The 23312-nt window shown below is 40.1% G+C and overlaps 1 protein-coding gene across 2 annotated transcripts; it reads left to right on the top strand.

Annotated features, from left to right (window-relative positions):
* Positions 1–10987: 10987 nt before the first annotated feature.
* OGFOD2 (2-oxoglutarate and iron dependent oxygenase domain containing 2) lies at positions 10988–22013 on the top strand. 2 transcript variants are annotated; one of them, XM_075177702.1, is made up of 7 exons: positions 10988–11061; positions 14291–14347; positions 16102–16212; positions 16948–17047; positions 18429–18553; positions 19257–19514; positions 21518–22013. In XM_075177702.1, exons 1-7 carry the CDS (start codon positions 10993–10995, stop codon positions 21791–21793), a joined length of 996 nt encoding a protein of 331 aa, XP_075033803.1. In that variant the 5' UTR covers positions 10988–10992; the 3' UTR covers positions 21794–22013. The 2 variants fall into 2 exon arrangements, with proteins under 2 accessions (XP_075033803.1, XP_075033795.1); XM_075177694.1 differs by having other exon boundaries at positions 10993–11112.
* Positions 22014–23312: the final 1299 nt, after the last annotated feature.

The following is a 23312-nucleotide window of genomic DNA, read 5'->3' as shown; positions in this document are numbered from 1 at the left end:
TCGTAGCCCTTACTAGGACCAAAACGTCCTCTCCTCCTCCAGGCCGGTCATTCGTGGAACCCCATCTCCGGCTCAAGACCCTGCAGTGGGCTCATTCATCCCGCATTGCCGGCCATGCTGGAATAAAGAAGACAACATCGCTGCTTTGCCGACGCTTCTGGTGGCCTAATGTACGTGCCGATATTGGTAAATTTATTGCTTCCTGCACTACTTGTGCTCAACACAAAACTTGTAGAAGAGTTCCGGCAGGCCTTCTTCGTCCACTCCCTATCCCCGATGCTCCTTGGGAAAGTGTGGCCATGGATTTTATCACGGACCTACCCCTCAGTGCAGGGTTTACCACTATCTGGGTGGTTATTAATCGATTTTCGAAGATGGCACATTTTATTCCTCTAACTGGACTGCCCACGGCCAGTCGTTTGGCAGATATCTTCATCAAAGAGATATTCAGATTACATGGTTGCCCGAAGGAGATCATTTCGGACCGTGGAGTCCAATTCACATCCCATTTCTGGAGAAACTTTTGTAAGAGATTGAACATAGAATTGAAATTCTCTTCGGGATATCATCCGCAAACCAACGGACAGACGGAGCGAATCAATCAAGATCTCGAGACATTCCTCCGCTGTTTTACCTCCGACAACCAGAATAAATGGTCTCAATTCCTTCCTTGGGCGGAGTTCTCCCATAATCAACACATTCATGAGTCTACCGGATTCTCCCCTTTCTTTATTGTACATGGAAGTCATCCTGTGTTTCCGGATCCTTTTCCAGTGTCCTCTTCACCGGTTCCAGCCGTAGATACTCTTTATCGGGAGTTTTCTCTCATTTGGGCTAAGACTAAGATGGCTTTACTCAAGGCTACTCAGCATCACAAAATCTTTGCAGATCGTCATCGGAGGGCCACTCCTCTCTTAAAGGTGGGAGACCAAGTATGGCTATCCACCCGGGACCTAAGACTAAAGGTTCCTTCTATGAAGATGGCTCCTCGATTTATTGGACCGTACACCATCATGCAAGTCATTAATCCTGTATGCTTTAAATTGAAACTTCCTCCTTCTCTGAGATGTCATAATACTTTTCATGTCTCATTACTACGACCAGTGGTACTCAATAAATTCTATCGACCTCCCTGTCGTCCCCCACCAATACAAACCTCTTCTGGAACTGAATTCGAAGTCAATCGGATCTTGGCCTCTCGCATTCTTCGTGGCAAACAGCAATTTCTTGTCCATTGGAAAGGATTTAGCCCAGAGGAGAGATCATGGGTGGACAAGCAGGACCTTCACGCTCCTAGAATTCTCAAAAAGTTCCTTCAAACAGGAGGAAGAAGAGGAGGGTATACTGTCAGGCGCCGTCCGCACGGCCGCCTGACTGCCTGACCGCGCGTCTGGTTGCTATGCAACCAGACGCATCACTTCCGGATTCCCCCTGCCTGACCCCTTGCTGTATGACGCGCCCCGTTGCTAGGCAACGGGACGCTATGTAGGATTCCGGCGGCAGGTATGACAGCGCTGCAGCGCTGATGCTGATTGGACCTCCACACTATTTAAACCTCTTCCTGCCCTCTAATCAGTGCCAGAGTATCAGGTCTTCCTGTCTCCAGCGTTTGTGTGTTCCAGTTGCTGTATTTGTCCCTGACATTCCTCGTGCTGCTTGTGACCCTTTTGACCCGGACCGTTTGACCACCCCTATCTGGATTCTGGCTTTGTACTGCACTCCCTGAACGTTACCGACTCGGCTTGCCTCACCATTATTCTGGATTTCCCTTTGTACCTCCTCTACCTGAACGTTGCTGAACCGGCCTGTCTGATAACCCCTTGTATCTCGCTGTGGACTCTAGGAAGGACCGCGACCTGCGTGTCCCTGCAGCGGAGTCCATACTTCCTTGCGGGGGTTCCTGGTGAATACCAGGGGCACGTTAGACTCCGCGCCTTCCTCTGAGTTGCGCCAACAACAGCAGGTACTTTCTACCAGTCATACACCCACTATCAGTCGTGACAATTATTGGACGAAAACAGTGTAGTGTGTACCCAGCTTAAACCAGAATCATACAAATTTTGGATCAAACCAGTGGTGTTCAGGATGGCATCCTAGATAACAAATGTGTAAAAGGACTTTTAATTAGGAATTTGTTCGCAAATGTAATGACCATGGGAGATCTGTACATATAATATTTCTAAAGCATTGTTTTGCCTAATACCTTAATCTAATACAAATGACATAGCTTCCTCTATTTTATCACACAGGGCAATACATTAGACACATCAGTGAAAATGTGGAACAACAAATAAGGATATTCTATAGATCTGGCATTAGGTGAATCTGAACATTTGATTATTTAGATGGGCAAAATTCCCATTTGAAGAAGCTCTCAGGGTGGAGTTCACCACAAAACCAGCTTGCTCAATACCTCGCAGATTCAGAGAAATAGAACATTAAAGGATCTGACAACATGTTTTCCACTTGTAATATATGAAGGCCTATAGATATATTTACAGTAATAGGTGGTTCTAAAGAGCATCTATAGTAAACAGATCTGGGTTTTAAGGTGGGTTTACCTAGAGACTGAGCATCTTCAGTTTTCATCTTCCGGTTATCCGAGGACTCCTCAGTTTTGAAGTGGGTGTAACATAAAGTGGAAATGGAGGTAAGCAGGAAGCCACAGATATAGATAATGGGGGGAGCAGGGTGATGTGAGCACTCTAGAAGGAATACTGCTGCCAATTGCACCACTATGTGGGACACAGCTCATACATCCAGCCTGTTATAGATGGTGTGAATAGCTATTTTCATATTCTTTCTGTACACTGTGCATAATATATGCCAGAGGTGTTCTTTAGAGCTAGCTAGTCGTATACTTTATCTAAAGTACAAGTCTTACTACAGGTGGGATAATATTTTAAAAAATGTTGGACTGCACCTTTTGAGGCTGCAAATTTAATATATTTGACCCAGCTATTTTCTTTTTTTTTTTATAATTTTTATTTTTGAATGGTCAAGTAACAAACAGAACCGACATGCACTGTCAGTAAGAAAAAAAAAACAAGCAATAGAAGCACATCACAGGTAACAAAGCATAAAATCAGTATATATATATAAATAATCAGTGCAACAATATGCGTGTATGGCAGTTGACCAAGGATTTTTAAGGAAATAAGGGAGGGGGCGAAATGCCTCAACAGAGAGTGGCATGACGCAGGAGGAGAAAAGGAGAGAGACTAGTACAGTAGAGAACAGGAAAGGAAAGAGAGAAGAAAAGAGAAAGAGAGGGGTTTACAGGAGGAGGACGGACATGTGTAAAAGAAGAGTCAAGTGAAAGGGGGATAAATCTGAAAATATGAGAGCCATGGGCTCCATACCTTAGTGAACGATCTTGATGTCCTATTGATAATGCTGGTCATATATTCCAGGCGGTGAACCTGCCAGACTCTATTGATAACGGCTTGAAGCGAAGGTGGAGTTTGCTGCCTCCAGTCTGCTGCTATTTGGCAGGTAGCTGCCGATAAGATATGCCTAGCTAACTTATTCTCATGCCGACTTGCCGCTGGCGCTCCCAGGGGCAAGAGGAAAAATTTAGGCTCAAATGGAATCGTTACCTGAATAATCGATTGGATCAGGTGTTTGATCTCGGCCCAGAAGTTTGAGAGTTTGGGACAAGTCCACCATATATGGATAAAGTTACCCTCATGGGAGCACCCACGCCAACAGCGACCAGAAGAGTCTGGGAGGAATTTATGTATCCGGGAGGGAACGTAGTACCAGCGGTACAATACCTTATAGGCATTCTCTTTTATTTTAACGCAGATTGAGCTGGAGGCAGCATTCTCATATATCTCCGACCATTCTTCGCTCAAAAGAACTTCACCCAGGTCATGTTTCCAGGCCAGTTCATGCGAGACTCTAGTATTTGAGGAAGGTGGGGCAAGTTCATAATATAATGTTGAAATAAGGCCTTTCGTGGAAGACTGACGGAGACAGAGACGTTCAAATGGGGTAAGGGGGCGGGAGGAGAGGCGAGATTTGACAGTATGGTGAAAGTGGCGGAGCTGAAGGAATTGGTAAAATAATTTAGTGGGAATATTTATTTGGATGTCAGAAAACGAGGGGAACACAGCTGTAGAGGTGAGATCGTTTAAGAAACGGACCCCTTGTGAGGTCCACGGGGAGAATGCTTTAGGGGTAAGGCCTGGAGCGAAGTCTGAGGAGTTAAACAAAGGAACTAGGGGAGAAGGATGGGGGGAAAGGCCAAATTTTTGAGAGCATGAGTCCCAGACCGCTAGGGAATGTGTAATGACCGGATAAAGTGAGACACGTTTTGGTCGACGAGCTCGTGGAAGCCATAGGAGAGTGGATGGGGATAGCATACCCAGACTTTCAGCCTCAATCTCGACCCAGACCCTGGAGGGAGACAAGCTACACCACAGAACGCATTGAGCAAGCTGAGCGGAGAGATAATAGCGTCGAAAATCAGGGATTCCCAGTCCCCCTCCCCGCGGGGCTCTCTGTAGAAGCTTGAAACGGACTCGGGGGCGCTTACCCGCCCAAATGAATTTAGATACATGGAAATGGAGAAATTTAAAAACGTAGGGGGGGACTCGGATGGGGAGGGTTTGAAAAAGGTAGAGGAGTCTAGGGAGTATGTTCATCTTGACCGCATTAATACGACCTATCCAGGAGATGTATAGTTGCGACCATGAAACAAGGTCTAGCTTAACTTGAGCAAGAGTGTGGGGGAAGTTGGCCTGAAAAAGCTGATGAGGTTGTTTAGTTAGATATACCCCAAGGTACTTGAGTTTTTGAGGGCGCCAGTTGAACGGGAAGGAGCTTTCTAAAGACACCTTGTCAGCTGAGGAGACATAAAAGTCTAAGACTTCTGTCTTGTCCGCGTTAACTTTATATCCTGAGAAGTGGCCGTAAAGCATTAATTCGTCTACAAGAGGAGGGACAGAGGAAATTGGATTAGCAATTGTTAACAGGACGTCATCCGCGTATAATGCTATTTTATGGGAAGAGCTACCCACCGGGATGCCTAGAATTTGCTGGTTAGTCCGGATTCTAGCTGCTAAAGGTTCTATGATAAGGGCAAAAATGAGCGGAGAAAGGGGACAGCCCTGCCGTGTGCCATTGGAAATAGTGAAGGGGACCGAGGATAGACCATTTGCAGAGACTGTGGCCGACGAAGAACGGTACAAGGCTGAGATGGCCGTCATAAATTTGCCAGAGAAACCCATCGCTCCCAGTACCCCAACCATAAACGACCAGGAGATGCGGTCGAACGCCTTCTCAGCATCTAATGACATAAGGAGGGAGGGGAGCTTACCCCTGTGAATTGTGTGTATCAGGTCAATTGTTCTCCTAGTATTGTCCGGGGCTTGACGTCCCGGGATAAATCCCACCTGGTCAGGGTGGATGAGGGAAGGGAGGAGGGGATTCAATCTAGAGGCCAGAATTTTTGCGTAAATTTTAAGGTCCACATTAAGGAGGGAAATTGGTCTATAGCTAGAGCAGAGAGTTGGGTCCTTCCCAGGCTTTGGAATGACAATAATATTAGCTCTGGTTGTGGCTGCATCAAACGTGGCACCATCCAGGATCTCGTTAAAAAAAGATGTCAGATGGGGGCCTAGTACTGCAGCGAAATTTTTATAGTATTGCGGGGTAAAACCGTCAGGGCCTGGAGCTGAAGAGGGTTTCAGGGATTTAATAGCGGCCAAAACCTCGGTCAGGGTGATATCTTCATTCAAGGATTCTATGTGAGGTGGAGTGAGCTTAGGGAGGGGGGTGGCGGCTAGGTATTCGTCCAGAGACGGCACCGTATGAGCTCTTAGAAGGGTGGGTGGGGGGCCTAAATTATAGAGGGAGAAATAAAAATCTTGAAACGTCTGGACTATCTCCTTAGGGTCATATGTAGTTCTGCTCCTTTGTGGGTCGTAAATTTTATCAATGTGGCCAAGAGCCATCTTCTTACGAAGCTTTCTGGCTAACACAGAATCTGCTTTGTCAGATTTGTCATAGTACCTTTGTTGTAGTTTCTGCATAGTTGACCCAGCTATTTTCATAAACAGTTCTTGTTTGTGAAGCCGACATTTTATTTGTTTTTTTTTACAAGTTTTTAATTGTGTTCTTGAATAAACTTTGAACTTCTTTTGCATATCCCATCTAGTTCCTGCTCGTAACTTTTGATCTGATATTTACATGCATGATCCTTTTATTTCCCTCTGCAATCCCCCCCGAGATACCAGCATCTAGCTCCATACATGAATTACTGTAACGGGTTATATTGTGAAAGCGCAATGCACCATAAAACACAATATAAAAACCTTGAATCAAGTCATGTTTTTGTATATGAAACATATTCACAGTTTCCTATAATTAAGACTACTATTAGCACTTCTTTTATATAAAACATTTTGCAAGTTATGTATAGAAGTCCATTAAATTCTGACTTCATTAACACATACCATGGAAAGCGAGGCCCAAGATCTCCCAGGGATAGTCTACTTTCACAGGTTTGCATTTTTTGGATGGATACTTGTGGTATTCAGCATTCTGACATGTTTCACATACTTTGATCTGCGTCAGGACACAGCGTAGAAAAATGTTAAGATTAAGACAAATTGGCAATTGTAGAGAAGCAGTTTATAATGTGGAAGACATAATCTACAAAGCAACAGGCAGCAACGGAACTGATGATTACAGATATTGCATGTTTAAATCACCTGTAAAAGTTGTCATTTATTTTAAATTTTGAGTTTTTATTGTTTATAGCAGTGATGAATAAATGAAGAATTTGCAGCAGTAAACATTTACAATCAATATGTACAGTACTATCAAAGTATATATTGAGGTGAAGCACCAACATGAAACTTTTTTTGTTGTTCTGGGGTTGTTTTTAATACATATGGACACTTTCCTATGACACCTTGGGGTGGAGGGCAGAGCTGAGTATCACAGGCACCATTTGATTTGGTGCCTCACAGGCAATAAGATAGAAGTAAGTGGATAAAAACCACATGGATATTAAATCTCAGTAGCTTTCCAATACCTCAGTGCAATTGTACCAAGAGCACATATTGACTGGCTGCTGCAATCGTCCAATCAATGCTCTCAAACAAAGTACCGAGTTGTCACTAGCACAGAAAATTTTAATTCTCCTTTAAAGAGCATAAGGGTGAGTATTTCTCCAAAACACCATAGACCTGCCATAATGGTAGTTTAGAAGTAAGCTGGAGTTACTAGTATCAATGATGGGTGTTTGGAGCAGTTAGACATACTAACCACTTGAAAGATTAACTAAGTCAATACTGTCGACATGAAAATAGGTCTCAAAGTAACAAATGAGTAACAAAATTCTGTCACTGGATGACTTAATCATGATTCTGAAAATCTTTCTCCAGCTTCCATATGAGGCAAGGCAAACTTACCCAGTCTATAACATCCTTCACAACCCCAAGCCAATAATATCTACTTTGAATCCTGTTAACGGTTTTCTTTTGGCCTAAATGATGACCAGACTCTGTGAGATGGCTCTCTAGGAATACGTGGTGTCTTCTTTCTGGGTCTACAAGCACTTCCCTCTTCTCTTCATTTTTTGGTCCAACATAGTACAAGCAACCACCTGAAGCAGCAATAATTAACAGGAATTTTTTTTTGAAAATTATACTGATGAACACACCTGTAGCATTAATGTACAAACATTCTGCATAATGAAATCTTCACATACTGCTTTTACATACTAAAAAATAAATCTATAAACAGCGATGAATAACATAATAGTCTCAGACTAATTTAAAGCAACACTACCACCTACTTGATCAATTTTACGAAGCTTATCCCTGTTCGGAATCTCAGAAGCTGCTCTGTGCAGCCACTTTTCCAAGGGCTTCTCCAGTTCTACGACTAATACAGAATTGGCAAAGTAACTCCATTTTCCACACTAAAATAGCAGTGAAGGACATGGGGTAGACCAATCAACTGGCCTTATTGCTCACATCTCCCCATTTTCCAATCAGTCCTGCAGGAATAATAGGAGGAGACCCGGAAAATGGCTGTATAGAGCTGCCTCATTGGGATTGCCTAAGTTAGGGAGAAGCTTAGTAAAATGTAACTAGTAGATCATAGTGCAGCTTTACTCTAACATCCAGCTAACCAATCATCAAGCAGCTCCGTCCCCATACACACACCTTTAAGGTATGCTATATGGTGAACAGTGAGAAGCACATTAAAGGGTTTGGAGGGCTACAAAAGTTTATATTTATGACTACATCTGGGGGTAAATGTATCAAGCTGAGAGTTTTCTGGCGGGTTTGAAAAACCAATCAAATTCTAGCTATCATTTATTTAGTACATTCTACAAAATGACAGCTAGAATCTGATTGGTTGCTATAGGCAACATCTCCACTTTTCAAACCCGCCGAAAAACTCTCAGCTTGATACATTTACCCCCTGATCTTTGTACAAAATATTTATTTTTTTTACATTGTATTTTGATTTTCCAATAATACAACACAAACAATGTTAGTAAGTAAGTGATATTTGGCAAAGCTTCCATTCAAAATATTTTTTCTAAATAGTGATTAAAAGAATGGTCTGATCCACCCTGCATTTTACAGAACGGATGATCAGTTTTATTCTTATTTTTATTTCTAAACTGTAGTTCTTTTGTTGAAGAGGAGAAATCACTCGTTTAGTGGTCCTTCTGTCAGCTTTGTGCATTTTTATGGGGGACAGCTGTAAAAAGTCTGTCACAGAAACAAACAGAGCATCCTCTATAATGCCGCTGAAAGAAAAATCTAACAGGGACCACCCGGGAGAGCCGGCCATTCTCCTGCATCCTGCACACTTCCTAATGAAGTGGGTAGGATTGGAGCCTTCATGACGCGATTCTCGATTTTCAGTAAATTGCGTCATTTTGGCCCCATCCCCGTGGTAAATTGATGTATTTGCATCATTGCATCGAGGGGCCAAAAAGATATGATTTGCTGCTCCCCACCTCCCTCCGTCCTCATACTTCACCTGCACTCCGGGATCTCCTGGAGGGAAAGACCATCATTGTCAACCTTTGAAAACTGAATTCCGGGAGATCCCAGGTAGGGGGCGTGGTTGGAGGGCGGAAGGGGTGGGGCGTGGTAAATCACCCCATTTTGTTGCGGGGGGTGCCAAAATGGCGCAATTCACCGTGAATTGCATAATTTTGATGAGGAAGTTGCAGTATGCGGGATACTTGCCTGCTCTCCCGGGAGTCTGGGAGACCTACCTGAACTTCGGGAGTCTCCCAGACATTCCGGGAGAGTTGTCAAATATGGGAAAGAGTGAAAAGTTGGTAAGTAGGGATTTGTCACTGCCAATATTCTTTCTCACCAGCTATACTATACCATGTAACACATGGACTTTTTCTCCCACAGTAGAGAACCAAGGGATAAGTGTAACAACACAATTTGTGTCATCACGGCCCCGAGCCTACTGTGCAAGTCCCAATTAGCGCCATTGCACAGTTGGGGCGGGGCCATGATGAAGTCTCCCGAACATTCTAGAACAGTACTCAAGTATGATGTAACATCTGGGGCACTTCAGACATGTTGCCTCAATTCCATCCTCATGCTCACATCTAAAATCACATTACTGCCAAACTGTTATGCCAGGTACAATCACCACATCCCTTTTGCTAGTACATAATAAAATTAATACTTAAAATGTTAAAAAGAAGTGCTATTAGGTAGTTAGTTAGAAAATAAAATGAATGGACACACTGTCAAAGAATAAACTTCTAAGAATTTGTATTTCATTATAATGCCTTTTACCTTCCAGGATAAACTTGCGTGCATATCTTTTCAAATTTTTCTTCTTTATGGAGCAGAAAGATGATGGAAAAGATCCTTCAGCAAGCAGCCTGTAAATATCTTCCAGTTTATTATGGCTGGACTCCACCACTTCCTCTGCCACCTGCAGAGGCTCCATGGTTAGCAGAAGCTGTATTTGGAGTGCTACAATACCAGACCCTGACTTTCCCCGATACCTGGGCTCAGGACAGCCACTTATTGAAAATAAAAACATAGGGCACAGTATTTGAGAAGTGAGGCTCCATCTTCCAGGGTTTCCTCTTGTAGTAACTAGATGTGGGAGCTGTTTCCCGGGGCCCTAGTTTACTGTGACACTGTACATAAGGGACTGTATCACATTTAACATCTGCAGATCAGAGACACTGTATCAGGTTTCATACATGTGTGTGGGTTTGGCAGACAGTTCAGGTCCAGTGCATAATGCAGTAGTATATAAATATTAGGGAAGTCACAGCAGTGTCTGCTATAAACATGTGAGAAGCCATTTACAGCACTTACTGACATAACTATGGGAACTATAAAGCAACACACAGCCCTGACTGCCATAGATTTACAGGAAATATCCTTAGCACTGTCTGAGATAACTATGTAGGAAATGTCAAGAAATTAACAGCAGGGACTCAGGGAATAAAAACCCATTACAAATATATTAAGTACTTCATAGTAATGACTATGATGACTATACAGATTTTAAGGAGATAAAATGTATAATAATTATTAAGGAATCAAGTTTCTGACTGAGCTATGATTGAGATGAAAAATACAAAGTATTGATATTAAAAAATAGCTACAGCTTTCTCTGGTCCATAATCAGCATATGAGCTGCTGCCACATACACACAATGTTGTGTACTTGGATATATATTAATTAGGGAACTGTAAATCATTTCAAATTACAAACTATAATAATGTAACCAGCAGATGCTTTTACTGTAAAATGATTATAGGAGTTATACCTATAATAATACATGTCACTAACAGACTGCAGACTGTAGTGTAGACACTTGCTGACTGTCCCTTAGCGGGTGGGCGGGGACACGTACAACACGTGATGTAGCCGGAAGCACTGGGCTGAGTGTACACAGACGTGTGTGCTGCTCATGGAGGTGTCTGACAGTCCTGTACATGATGGCTAGGAGTCACTATACCTGTGCATGATGGCTAGGAGTCACTATACCTGTGCCTGCTTCTACACTGATAACATTTACATAGAGGATTACCAGGTGCATGTCAGGTTCACAGATGTGCAGCAGTTCACCAGGGACTATCAGAGGGTATAGATTATTTTTTTTACATCTATTATTTTTTAGTTTTATTGTTATGTGCGTTCAGTGGTGGGATGGGGGTGTGAAAAATCTACCATTGAAGCAGGGAACCTACTGCTGATAGGCAGAGTCGTAACTTAGAATTCTAGCGCCCGGGGCGAGAAAGACAAATGCCGCCCCCCTAGCCCTCAATTTTAACCAAATGAACCTAAAATATTCCTAAATTGCAACCCCCTTAAGCGTTGCGCCCTGGGCAGTCGCCCCTGTCACACAGCCCTAGTTACGACCCTGCTGATATGAAATGACCATAGTACTGTATAATATACTGTAGAAAACAAATATTTCTGCTGTAGCCTGTTAATGTATGTTATACACGTTTTTAGAAGGTATTGCTTTATTACAATAAAAGTCAGTGTTTGGAACAACCCCCTAGTTAATGTACGAGGGAAACCATAAATAAAATAAATCAAATATGCTTTGGCTCAACATAGGTCTGTCCTGAGACTAGAACTTGTATAAGTAAAACTAGCAAAAGCGACCTGTTGGTTTTAGATGTACGTGAGGATGGGAGTGAGACAACATGCCAATGTCTGATGTTACATGGTATAGTACAGAAGATAAGCAAAGGTCTTAGAATATGAGCAGGGACAAATCATGACAGTTGAATGGTTTTCACTGAAGGTGGAAAGTGTTCTCTCTAATATTTGAGGCAGTATAAATAAAGTTTTATATGTAGAGTTTTGGATTAAAGCAGTGTTTTGGGTTGCAAAAACAAGAGGGGAAACGTAGTATAATGTGTTGTTCTGTAAAGCTGTTCTCTTACAGTGGTCGCAACTGTATTTCTACAATCACCAGAAATCATGGGCAAGTGTCAAGAAGTGCAGTTCCTGCCTCTGCAATAGCACAGTGTTACAGAATGCAGTGCATGGGAGGTATTGGCTCTTTTACCCTGCCAGTTGACTGGTCAGCATAGTGCTAGACTGGCACACTTGGTACTTTTAGTGGGTCTGGAATCAGTTGGGGAAAACAGTCTGCTAGAAGCGCAAACATGCTTTATTATTAGATATTACATACTTCAAGTTATTATCTTTTGGACACAGGTTCACCACACAAAAAGCCTACTAAATAAACTTACCCCAAAAGAATTATATTCACCGAATCCCAACACCCTGCTTGCATACATTCTGGGAACCAGTTCTTAATGGTCCTAAGCTGCCTCAGTGGTGATGATAGGGAGCAATGTTTTATTGCACATTCTATGGGGGTATATTGTGTGTTGACACAAGTTTATTATAATATGGGTATGGCTGGTATGTGTATGTGCACATGATACAATGTGTACAGGTTGGCCCAATAATCTGTAGGGATATAGCTGAAGAATTATGTGTATCATCATAGGATAATTATATTGTGTGTGGACACAGGCTGGTGTAATACATGTATGAACTGGGCTGATACTGTGACATTTGTTTGGCATAGGCCGAAGAGCAGCTCCTGCCACTGTAATAACAGTGTTACAGAATACTGTGCATGGCGGGCAGCACGGTGGCGTAGTGGTTAGCACATCTGCCTTACAGCACTGGGGTCATGAGTTCAATTCCCAACCATGGCCTTATCTGTGAGGAGTTTGTATGTTCTCCCCGTGTTTGCGTGGGTTTCCTCCCACACTCCAAAAACATACTGGTAGGTTAATCGGCTGCTATCAAATTGACCCTAGTCTGTCTGTGTCCGTTTGTCTGTCTCTCTGTCTGTCTGTGTTAGGGAATTTAGACTGTAAGCCCCAATGGGGCAGGGACTGATGTGAGTGAGTTCTCTGTACAGCGCTGCGGAATTAGTGGCGCTATATAAATAAATGATGATGATGATGGGAGGTATTTACCCCGATAACCACTTCTTAATGGTCCCCAGCTGCTGCAGTTGTGATGACGATGGGGGACAGTGTTTTAGTGCACATTCTGAGGGAACATATGTTGTGCGGACACAAGCCTTCTATAATATGGGCACAATAATGTGTGCAATTTGTGGGCACATGGCTAGAGAATTGTGTGGAGTCACAGGATAAGTATATTATGTGTGAGTGAAAAGGACTGGTAAAGTGAAATGTGTTTGACACAGGCAGGTATTATATGTGCACATGGCTGATAAATTAGGTGTGTGGCATAATGTCATATGTCATGTGGCAGGAGCACAGGATGGTAAATAATGTACAGGAGCAACCACACCTGCTAGTGTGCATAGACCCAAATCTGTATTATTTTAATGTGTGTCACAATAAAATTCCTGGCCCCTAACTTTTTGGCCCTGGCTTATAAGTTTTGCAGTAATTTAAGACCTGCTGTAGACAGTGGAGGACATATTGTAATGTGTAGGGCTTTGTCCTGTTTGTATGATCATTAGTAAAAAAAAAAAGGTAGGGGACCTATGGTAAGTTATTTTTCTTGCATTAATCCATTCTATTGCACTGATCCTGTGTCAATAACAAGATAGAGGCTTTGAATAGTGGCATGGCTTTGTACATTATGCACACATGATGGGGCTTAGTAGATTTAGCCTTTTGCTTTGAGTACTGGATGGGGAAAAAGGGGGCAGAGAGAAGGGTGTGAACGGGAGAACACCTGGGTTGTGTGTGTGTGTTTATGGTTGTTTATGTTTATGGATGTGTGTTTACTATGTATATGGATTAGTGGAAGTGTGTGTCACAGTGAGAGAGCAGTTGTCAGACAGAAAGTTACTCCTTTGCAGAGCAGGTGCTGTCTAGCAGAATAAACCATAAGGTAATTCCTCCCCATACTAATGTAATACAATTGTGTCTTTCCCTGCATAAGTCTATGTCTTGGTTGGATCTTGCTATCTTTTTTTCTGCCTTCAGCAGTGTTTCACATGCTACATTCCAGGTATAATAATTAGGATTGGCAGATGGATGGACCATTTAGTTTTTTCTGCTGTCATAGTATGTTTAAGGAATGATGAGAAAATAAGTAACTTTCCATTAATTTACTTTATGTCAGAACAGCTAATTGGACAATTGAGGCTTGGGTCTAACTAATCATCCTGTAGCCTAAATAGTTAGAATGAGTCCACAAACTTTGAAATATGATAATCCTGTAATTCTGAATAATACTCTGTATAAACTTCTAAAGTTATTTTACCTGTATTAATGATCAGTATGTTTTACGTTTTATCCAAGGTATTGCTAAATAGAGGATGCCGTACTCCTGAGAAGTTTGCACATGTGATGGAAAAGGTATGGGTAATACATTTATTCAGTAATGATCTTATTGGCATATCTCCCGGCTTTCTGTTATAGAGTGAAAGTCATTCTTCAATTCTTACATATTTAACTTTGTTGGATTTGTTTTTTATATGTATGGACACAGCAGCTTTTGTGTCTCTCTGTACACTTTTTATTATCAAGCCTAGGAATATAAGGGTAGGTCAGACATTTACACTTATGAATAAACTACAGAATTACAAATGAGTGAAAGTATATACTCTCTAAGCTACAAAACTGAGGCATATTGTTGAGAAAGCAAGCCAGCAGGTTGTTTGTATTTACAGACTTACATTTTCAAGAATAATAAATAGCAAGTGTATTACTGGTACCAAACATGATCACACTGCTGCAGTTGTCTTGAAATACAATCTCTGTACTTATTAAGATGTTTTGATATGATTGGTTACAGCCAAACAGAGGCCACAGAAGCAGATTTAAGTCTGCTTTGAGAGTGAATAAAAGAAGAGTTTAATTCTTTAAAACTTGTCTCTAGTCGGTGACTGTGAGAGTGGGATGGAGAAAAAAAACCCATAAAACATACTTATATGGAAGAACACCGAAACCAAACATAAAAAATCTATCAACAGAATAAAGTTATCACTTGGGTAATTGATTCTTGTAAGTTATGGAAACTCAACCTTTACTTCCAAGTGTGGAAGTTGCTGTCTCATTTCACAGAGGCTGAATACACTTCTGTTGTCTATTGTAGTGTTTCATACTCCCCTTAACACTCTCCTTAGATTGTTTTAAGATGTATACAGTGTTTTTATTAACTCTTTATTTAGAAAGCAGGCAAAAGGGAACAAAAATGGTGAGCATCGATATACAAACATTCAAGTCTTTCCCTTTCACCTTTTTTGTATACATAGGGGGAGGGAAGAGAGGGGGGGTGGAAAGGTACAAAATGGAGTTAATTGACACCTGCAGGACAATGATAAATATTAGTCTGTATACAACAGTGTAGACAAGGAAAGAACAAGCAGACAACCAAACAGCACATTTTGTTTCTGGGAGACTAGATGGAGAACGTCAGGGCCGGAGGATCCCGAGGCAGCTTAGGGCTCAAGTCGTCAGTGGAGCTAGGAGTCACGGAACATTAGGCGAGGCAGACAGAGAGTCCCGGCTATCCTAAAGGTACCAGGGGGCCCAAATGAAGTTAAACTTATGGCGTTTGTCATGTAGGTAGTAAGTAATAGATTCCATGCTTGTGATATGCCACGCATAGTTGTTAAGTTCCCGTAGAGTAGGGGGATTCAGGTTTTTCCAATGGTTGGCTATTAAAGATTTAGCAGCTGCACAAATGTGGGAAATCAATTTATTAGAGGGGGAGCTCTCGTCAGGCATAGGACGGAAGAAGAGGAAAGTCCATGGGTCCTTAGTTAATGGTCGTTCTGAGACGGAGTTGAGGACTGCAGAGGGTAACCCTGTCTAGTCACAATAGAGAGGAAGAAAGAGTCTGAGAGGGAACCGTTGATTAGAACCCTGGCTGAAGGGGACTCATACAGGGCAGCAATACCCGACAGAAATTCTGCCGGGATGCCTGCAGGGTTTGAAACATGAAGCGCCACGATATCTGGTCAAACGCCTTTTTCTGCATGTATACAGTGTTATTATTTTATTACCAAACCTGAGCCTAACTTTGTGAATACCTATTATTGACAAATAAGCACCTAAATGAGCTAAATTCATAACATGTTTATTTAAAATGTATTAATTTGTTTTAGGTTAAGAAAGAAGTGCAGAGAAGAATGAAACTAGCCGAGGAATCAATGCAACGGAAAGCAGACATTGCACTTTGTTATAAACCACTGCACCCAGAGGTGTATGTTTTACAGGTAACTCCGTTCCTTTTGTGTAGTCTAAGCCTGGGTACAATCTATACAAAATTTCTCCCGATTCGATATCCTTAATGATTTTCCATTGATTTAACAAAAAAAAGAAGGTCCTGATCAGCATGTGGATTCCTGTGTACACACTAAACACATTTTACACGATTTACCTTCACTTCTGTGCTCTTCATCTGTCATAACCATCGGATGAAAAGATCATGACTCTGCACACTCCATACAGATGTATGGACATTGCCGGTTGTGATTACATACACAGAATTGGAACAACATTGTTCCATCGTTAAACGCCATTTTTAGTCCGGTTTAAAATTCAAATGAAACAATACGATGAGCTTTGGAACAATAATCGTTCATGGTTGCAGTGTACACATTAATGTGATATCAGGCTGAACGGTCGTTTATTGTGTGATTGGCTCAAAACACTGTAGTTTGTAACCAGCCAAACACGTAGTTGACTTAGATTAGTGGCATAATCAGGATTTGATCTGTGAGTGTAAATCATTTCTGTTAAAAAAACACCTAATAACTATTTCAGCTCAGGTTATTTCATTTTTTGAATAAAGGTGGTAAAAATGGGAACAGAAGTGTTGAAATAGTTAATGTGGACACATTTGCATACAAGCTACACATCCGCAACATTACTGTGTTCATTTCCATGATGAAACTCTACAACTGTTTACTGCTTGCTGTAACATCTGTTTATTTTTTCTCATTACAAAGGAAACTTTTTTAACAGAAGAATTTTTGGAAGCTGTCCATTTCTGTATGTCTCCCCATGCAAGTCTGGAAGGTCTCTTAAACTTTGTTCATTCAATTCCAGGTAGTGTAAATATTGGTGAACTTGAATTATTTTCATTGACTGCAAGACTAAAAATTAATCTATTTCTCTACTAAGTCTGCTAATTACATTGCATTATAAACTTCTAGTTGTGACATCATTATTTGCATTAAAGTAGATTCTCCTCGTAACATACTTACTTTTTTATAGCAGCAATCATGTGCTGACTGCAACCACTGCAGGTCTATGAAGGAAAGTGTATTATATATGAAGGAAAGTGTATGGATATATCTGTATATACTAAGGTTGCACCCAATCCATGACCTGAATCTTGCCAAGAATGTTAGTGCTTGCCACACTTATCATCTGTTATTAGCCACTAGCATCTGAAACCAGTGTTAAAAAAATAATAATTAACATTAATAATAATAATAATTAATAATAATAATTTTAGACTGAAGTGCACCTTCTAAGACACCCTACCAGTACAGTATCTGTAGGCAAAACATATTTAAACATTTCACCCATTTTCCACATATGTATGAATGAGCCCTTAGGCTTCTTCTTAGTCCCAAAGCTGGTTCTGGATTCAGCGATCATGTAAGTTTTTGTTATTTTTAATGCATTGCTTCCGTAATTATTCTGTAGAAAACCTCAATAATTCTTACGAAAGTGATACAGATACCAAAAAGGCTCTATAAAGATAAACTTGTTGATACAAATTGCCTCTGACACCTTATCATAATTTGACAAAAGTATGGATTTGACACACTGATGTAAGCATCTTAACTTCACAAAACCTGTGATTAAATTACAGTAGTTTGTTTTTAAAAAGTGTGTGAAGATTGCATCATTCACCGGCATTTTATGCTCATTTTCCTTGGTGAAGATTAGCGGTACACATATGTGAGAGCAGACATTTAAGATATTCTAGTGTGGATAATTGGTGGAATGAAACTCATTCATTTTATGATTTAAAATATTATATAGAAATGTTATTTACTGTTTTCCATCCCTACAAACTCAATTTAGTGGGGGGGGGGGGGGGGGGTTGTAATTTTTTCATCAACCAAAATGATAATTTTCAATTAAGTTGTTTGTGTAATTGTAAAGCCAGATGCTGATTGAAAAGGCAAACTCTGTTCATATATGACAATTCTTTTTGTATTACTATTATAATGACTAATGTCTCCAAAAATATAACAGTCAGTTATGTTTTCTGGAGAACTTAGTGATTCTAATAGTTGAAATGGTCATGTGGGAGAATAGTGGTAATAATTCCTTCACTTTTTCCTTAGTCACAATACATTTTAAATTTATTGCTCCTACGTGCATGCTAATTAGTCATTTTAATAGCAAAGACATACATAGAAATATGCTTACTATTACACATTTGTGTCTCTTTTGTTCTTTCTTTTCTTAGCTAAAAGAATCTATCGACTCCCAGTATTTGTTTCACGGTTTTGCAATGACCTTGTGGAAGAACTTGAAAACTTTGAAAGGTCACATTTGACAAAGGGACGTCCAAACACTATGAATAACTACGGGGTACTATGTTTTTTAAATAGGTTCTTTTATATAAAATTTTGTTCGAACATACAAACATAAAACATACAAACATAAAACATACAAAAACAAAATCCTGACTAACTCAAATCTACCTTGATGTGCCTTATTACAATATCAAATCATGCAGAAAAGTACTGTATAATTTCAAAACACTTTCCAGATATGCATACAACTACAGGGTGCTTTCACGACACTGTTAGGTCTTTTATATGTGTATATGTATAATATTTATTAGATTGTAGTTGCAGACACACACATGTCAAAAGTCTGCATTGTATACTTGCCACCAGAGTGGACTTTGCATTGTACAGTTGTCACTGGTGGCCACTTCTTTGTATACTAGACAACAAAACAGACCAGGGGGTAGATTTACTAAACTATCTAAAAGGAAAATTGTAGGTGTAGCCATCATGTATTTAGTACAACCTAGAAAATGAAGCTAGAATGTGATTGGTTACTACGGGCAACACCTCCACTTATCCTTTTAGGTTTAGTAAATCTACCTCTAGTATTCTTGCCCTGCTTATGTCTTGCGTATGAATGCTCCCACCACAATGCTTAGTGCTAATACAAGTAAAATGATTTCCGATAACTGGGATATCTTAATTTTACGTGGTTTATAAGCAGGTGTCCGTGGTTTTGTGTATAGCTAATTTCAGTTATTGGTTTCTTCTTTGCATAGATCCTTCTAAACGAGCTGGGATTAGATGACTCGTTCATTACTCCTTTGCGTGAGAAATATCTCCGGCCTCTTCTCTCCCTGTTATATCCAGATTGGGGAGGGAACTGCCTGGACAGTCACAAAGCCTTTGTAGTACAGTACTCTCTGCACAAAGACTTAGATCTGAGCTGCCACTATGACAACTCCGAAGTCACTCTGAATGTTTCGCTGGGGAAAGAATTCACAGAAGGAAACTTGTATTTTTCAGACATGAGAGAGGTGAATTCCAAACAGAATTGTTTTAAATATGTATCATTCAAAAAAGGATAATGGAATAATTCAGACAATCCTTATTTTATATTGTCTAACAGACAAAATAATGGTTAGATTTCATCTTAAGGTGTGAAGCTCGGTCCATAGGCCTCTATTTCTTTATTGGACAAGTGATTCCATTCCTGTGCAATCAAATCAATGTATAATTTAAGCACACACTATACTGTCGGATTGTGTTCAATTACATTATAAATCAAAATGTGATTACTGCACATAAATTGCAGTTTTGATCTTACTGAGCAGAAAGGTCTATTCAGTGCATGCACACCGTGCTCCAATCTAAGCCTTCTGGACGAACACTTTCCACCTAATCTGACAGGACTATTGATCGACCTAGGCCATCAATATTTGCAATAGATCTATTGTCACCCAAACACATCATATTCTTTTACTTATTTATTTTTTAAAGATTTAATTTTATACATGTTGAGATAATCATCAAAGAGTTAAAGTGAAAACTAACTGCATAATTAAGAAAAATTCTTATGAATACAAAATAATGACAGCAACAAATAGAGAATCACAAAAGTTGCAAAAAAAATGATGATTGATTATGGGATTGTCAACCAGGGTTTTTATAGTAATTTTTATAGGGGGGGGAAATGATTTTGCTAGGTTATTTATTAGGGTCATGATATATTCCATATGATAAACACCATATTCTCTACAATTCGATAAAAAAAAACATTTGCATTGAAAAAATCACATATGCATGAACGTCTTAATAGTCATCCATTTTTTGGGCTGAAACGTTATTCATAAAAATGCAACTTATCAATTCACTCAGAATACAAGACGTTACTAAGGCATGAGACACTGTGTTAGGTGACAATTACAATTGAAGCTATTCATATGGCACAACATATTTATATGTTTTGTTTTGCAGGTTATTATTTTGCACCAGTACTAGTAAATTATACGGGCGCCACACTTGACACAGAGAATGGGCTGTGCAGGATCCGGCCTAGAGTGCTCCGCTGCTTTCTGGCATATTTGGCCATATCACAGTGGGCCTGAGTCATTAAGGAAAGTAGGGCAAAAAAAGGAGTAAATCTTCTCTGGGACAAACCATGTAACAATGCAAGGGGTGCAAAATAGCTTATCATTTTGCACATAAGTTATATACTGGCTGTTTTTTTTCTCTAGCACACAAATACTTGATAGCTTTATTTTTAACTGAAATTTAAAGTTGATCTAGAACATGCCCTGTCTCAGCTATAAATCTGTCCCCACATTTTAAATTTACCTCCCCCTCCAATGTAACATGGTTTTGACCAGGTGCAAAGTTACTCCTTTTTTATGCTTCGCTTTCCTTAATGATTCAGGCCCAGTATCTCCCTGCTCACTCATGAAGCGGATAGCTGAATCCCAGGAATTAGAGGTGGGCGGCATGAATGTCAGAACGGTTCGTTTTCAAGTGTGGCGCCCGTATAATTAACAAGTACAGTATAACCAAGCAGACGCAGGAAAAATGTATAAAGCAAGTAGTACAGCTGAGATGAAAGACTTAAAACTCTTAATATTCTTAGTATATTTGGCAACAAGAAAAAAATTACATTATTTAAGTGTTCTCTGTCACTATATTTGTTTACTGTTCTATAAAACCCATGGACATAAATTGCCAGTGAAAGCTTAGTTTTATGCATACATGAGACATTTCTTAGCATTTATTATTATTATTATTAATTAGCATTTATTAGCAGCAGCAGAAGTTGCAATGCTATTTTCTCTGAAGTATAATGCTGCATTGTTTGTAAATGCCAAGTGAACTATGCCATACATGATCATATTAATAAAACAAAAAAATATTTCTTAGGTCTATCAAGCAATAACTTTTTTGAATAAGGTATTTCTCAGACATATCACAAAACTTGTTTTATTGAGCACTACAAAAAAATATGTCTTGAAAACGGCACAACAATAAAGTTTTTTTTGTTTCGCTTATCCAGGTGCCATCCAATGAGAGAACTTATACAGAGGTGGAACACATTATTGGCCAGGGAATATTGCACAGAGGGCAGCACGTTCATGGAGCCCTCCCCATTACTTCTGGTGAACGGTGGAATCTCATTATATGGATGAGATCCTCAGCAGTACGCAACAAACTCTGTCCTATGTGCGACAACCAGCCCCAGCTCATTGAGACAACGGGAGAAGGAGATGGATTTACAGTGGCGAAAAGAGAGGACAGAGCAGAGACTGTTGATGTTTGTACTGTAATATAAATGCATTGCAGAGATATAGAGATTTTGTAGAATGGGTCATATGAAATTATACTGTAAAAATTATGGCTGGCTGCAAATGTTCATCTAAAGCCATGAAACAGCTTAGCCTATTTGTTTCATCTGTATCTGAGATTTAAATTGCTCTCTGAGCTATTTTCAGTCTATTTAAGCTTATAAAGTGCTGTGATTTTTATGCACTAAAACATCTGTGTGTGTGTGTGTGTGTGTGTGTGTATAGTCTAAATATGTGACACTGAAATAATGTAGCTTATTAAAATTGTGAGTGCACCTATTTAGGCACCTTACCTTCCAATGTAGAGAGCACATATGAATTGGAATATGCGTAGTTCCAATGTCAGCACAATATCCTCTTCGTCTAACTGCTGGTCCTTTGCTCATTTATGCAACATGGGACTCTCTTCATCCTCTTATTCTTATGCCCTCACCTGCACACTTGGTCACTACCAATGTAGCTTGACGGGGATTTTAGTGCAAACTATTTTTTGTCAGACTTTTTCCCCCCTGATTTCTGCTGCGGAAACTGTAGCTGTAACTAAACACAACATTGTCAGTTGTTGGTGAGCAGCATTTTTTTTTAATTAAATCTATATTATGGAGGACATGAGATTCTAGTAGCTAGGGATAGCATTTGTAGTATACTATTCATTAATTTCTGATTATATTAGATTTTGGAACAGACAATTCCTACTAGCATGTCTATCTGTAACATTCTAACAAGACAACAACGTGACTTTCCATTTATAATCAAAGTATTTATTTGTTTTCCTATATTCAATGTTGCAGCAGGGTGGGAATATGTACAATGTATTAGAGGAGATAATATAAACAATTTGTACGCAAAGTTTACGATCATTTGTAAAAGGAATAATCTTTAACAGTAATCCATATTGGTCTCATTGTTATGTGTGGTACTAAAATCAGAATTGATGCTATCATTAAACATATAAACATGTCACACTTGAATTAAGCAGATACTTCATTATCCTTATAGGTATGAACACCACACAGCAAAAAAGAGGATTTTTATACTCCCGCTAAATCAGTTTCTCTGATTCCATCTGGGGGACACTACTACCACGGGGTTGTGTGAGGGGAATGGATTTTGGCACTTAACTAGTTAACTTGTTAATGTATCAATGCTGACATACCCCTCCCCTCTGCAACCCCCTTGTAGCTCCTCAGTTTAAGTATAAAGCCCCAATGGGGGTCAACCAACCAGAGACCGAAGAGCAGAAGGGAGGGAATGCAGTGTCTCCCAGATGCAATCAGAGAAACGGATTTATCGCGAGTATAAAAATCCTCTCTTCTCTTTCATCCTATCTGAGTGATACTGCTACCATGGGGACTTTCTAAAGCAGCCCCCTTAATGGAGTGACCGCTCTGACAGCCCGGCACGTAGAGCACTACTGTCAAAACTGGCGTCTGCAGACGCAAATACATTGAATTGATAAAATTTTGTAAGTATGAACCGAGGACCAAGTGGCTGCTCTGTATAATT

Source organism: Mixophyes fleayi, chromosome 1 (assembly GCF_038048845.1).
Source record: "Mixophyes fleayi isolate aMixFle1 chromosome 1, aMixFle1.hap1, whole genome shotgun sequence".
Taxonomy (NCBI): domain Eukaryota; kingdom Metazoa; phylum Chordata; class Amphibia; order Anura; family Limnodynastidae; genus Mixophyes; species Mixophyes fleayi.
Note: the sequence above shows the minus strand (reverse complement) of the source record. Positions and strands in the feature narration are given on the sequence as shown.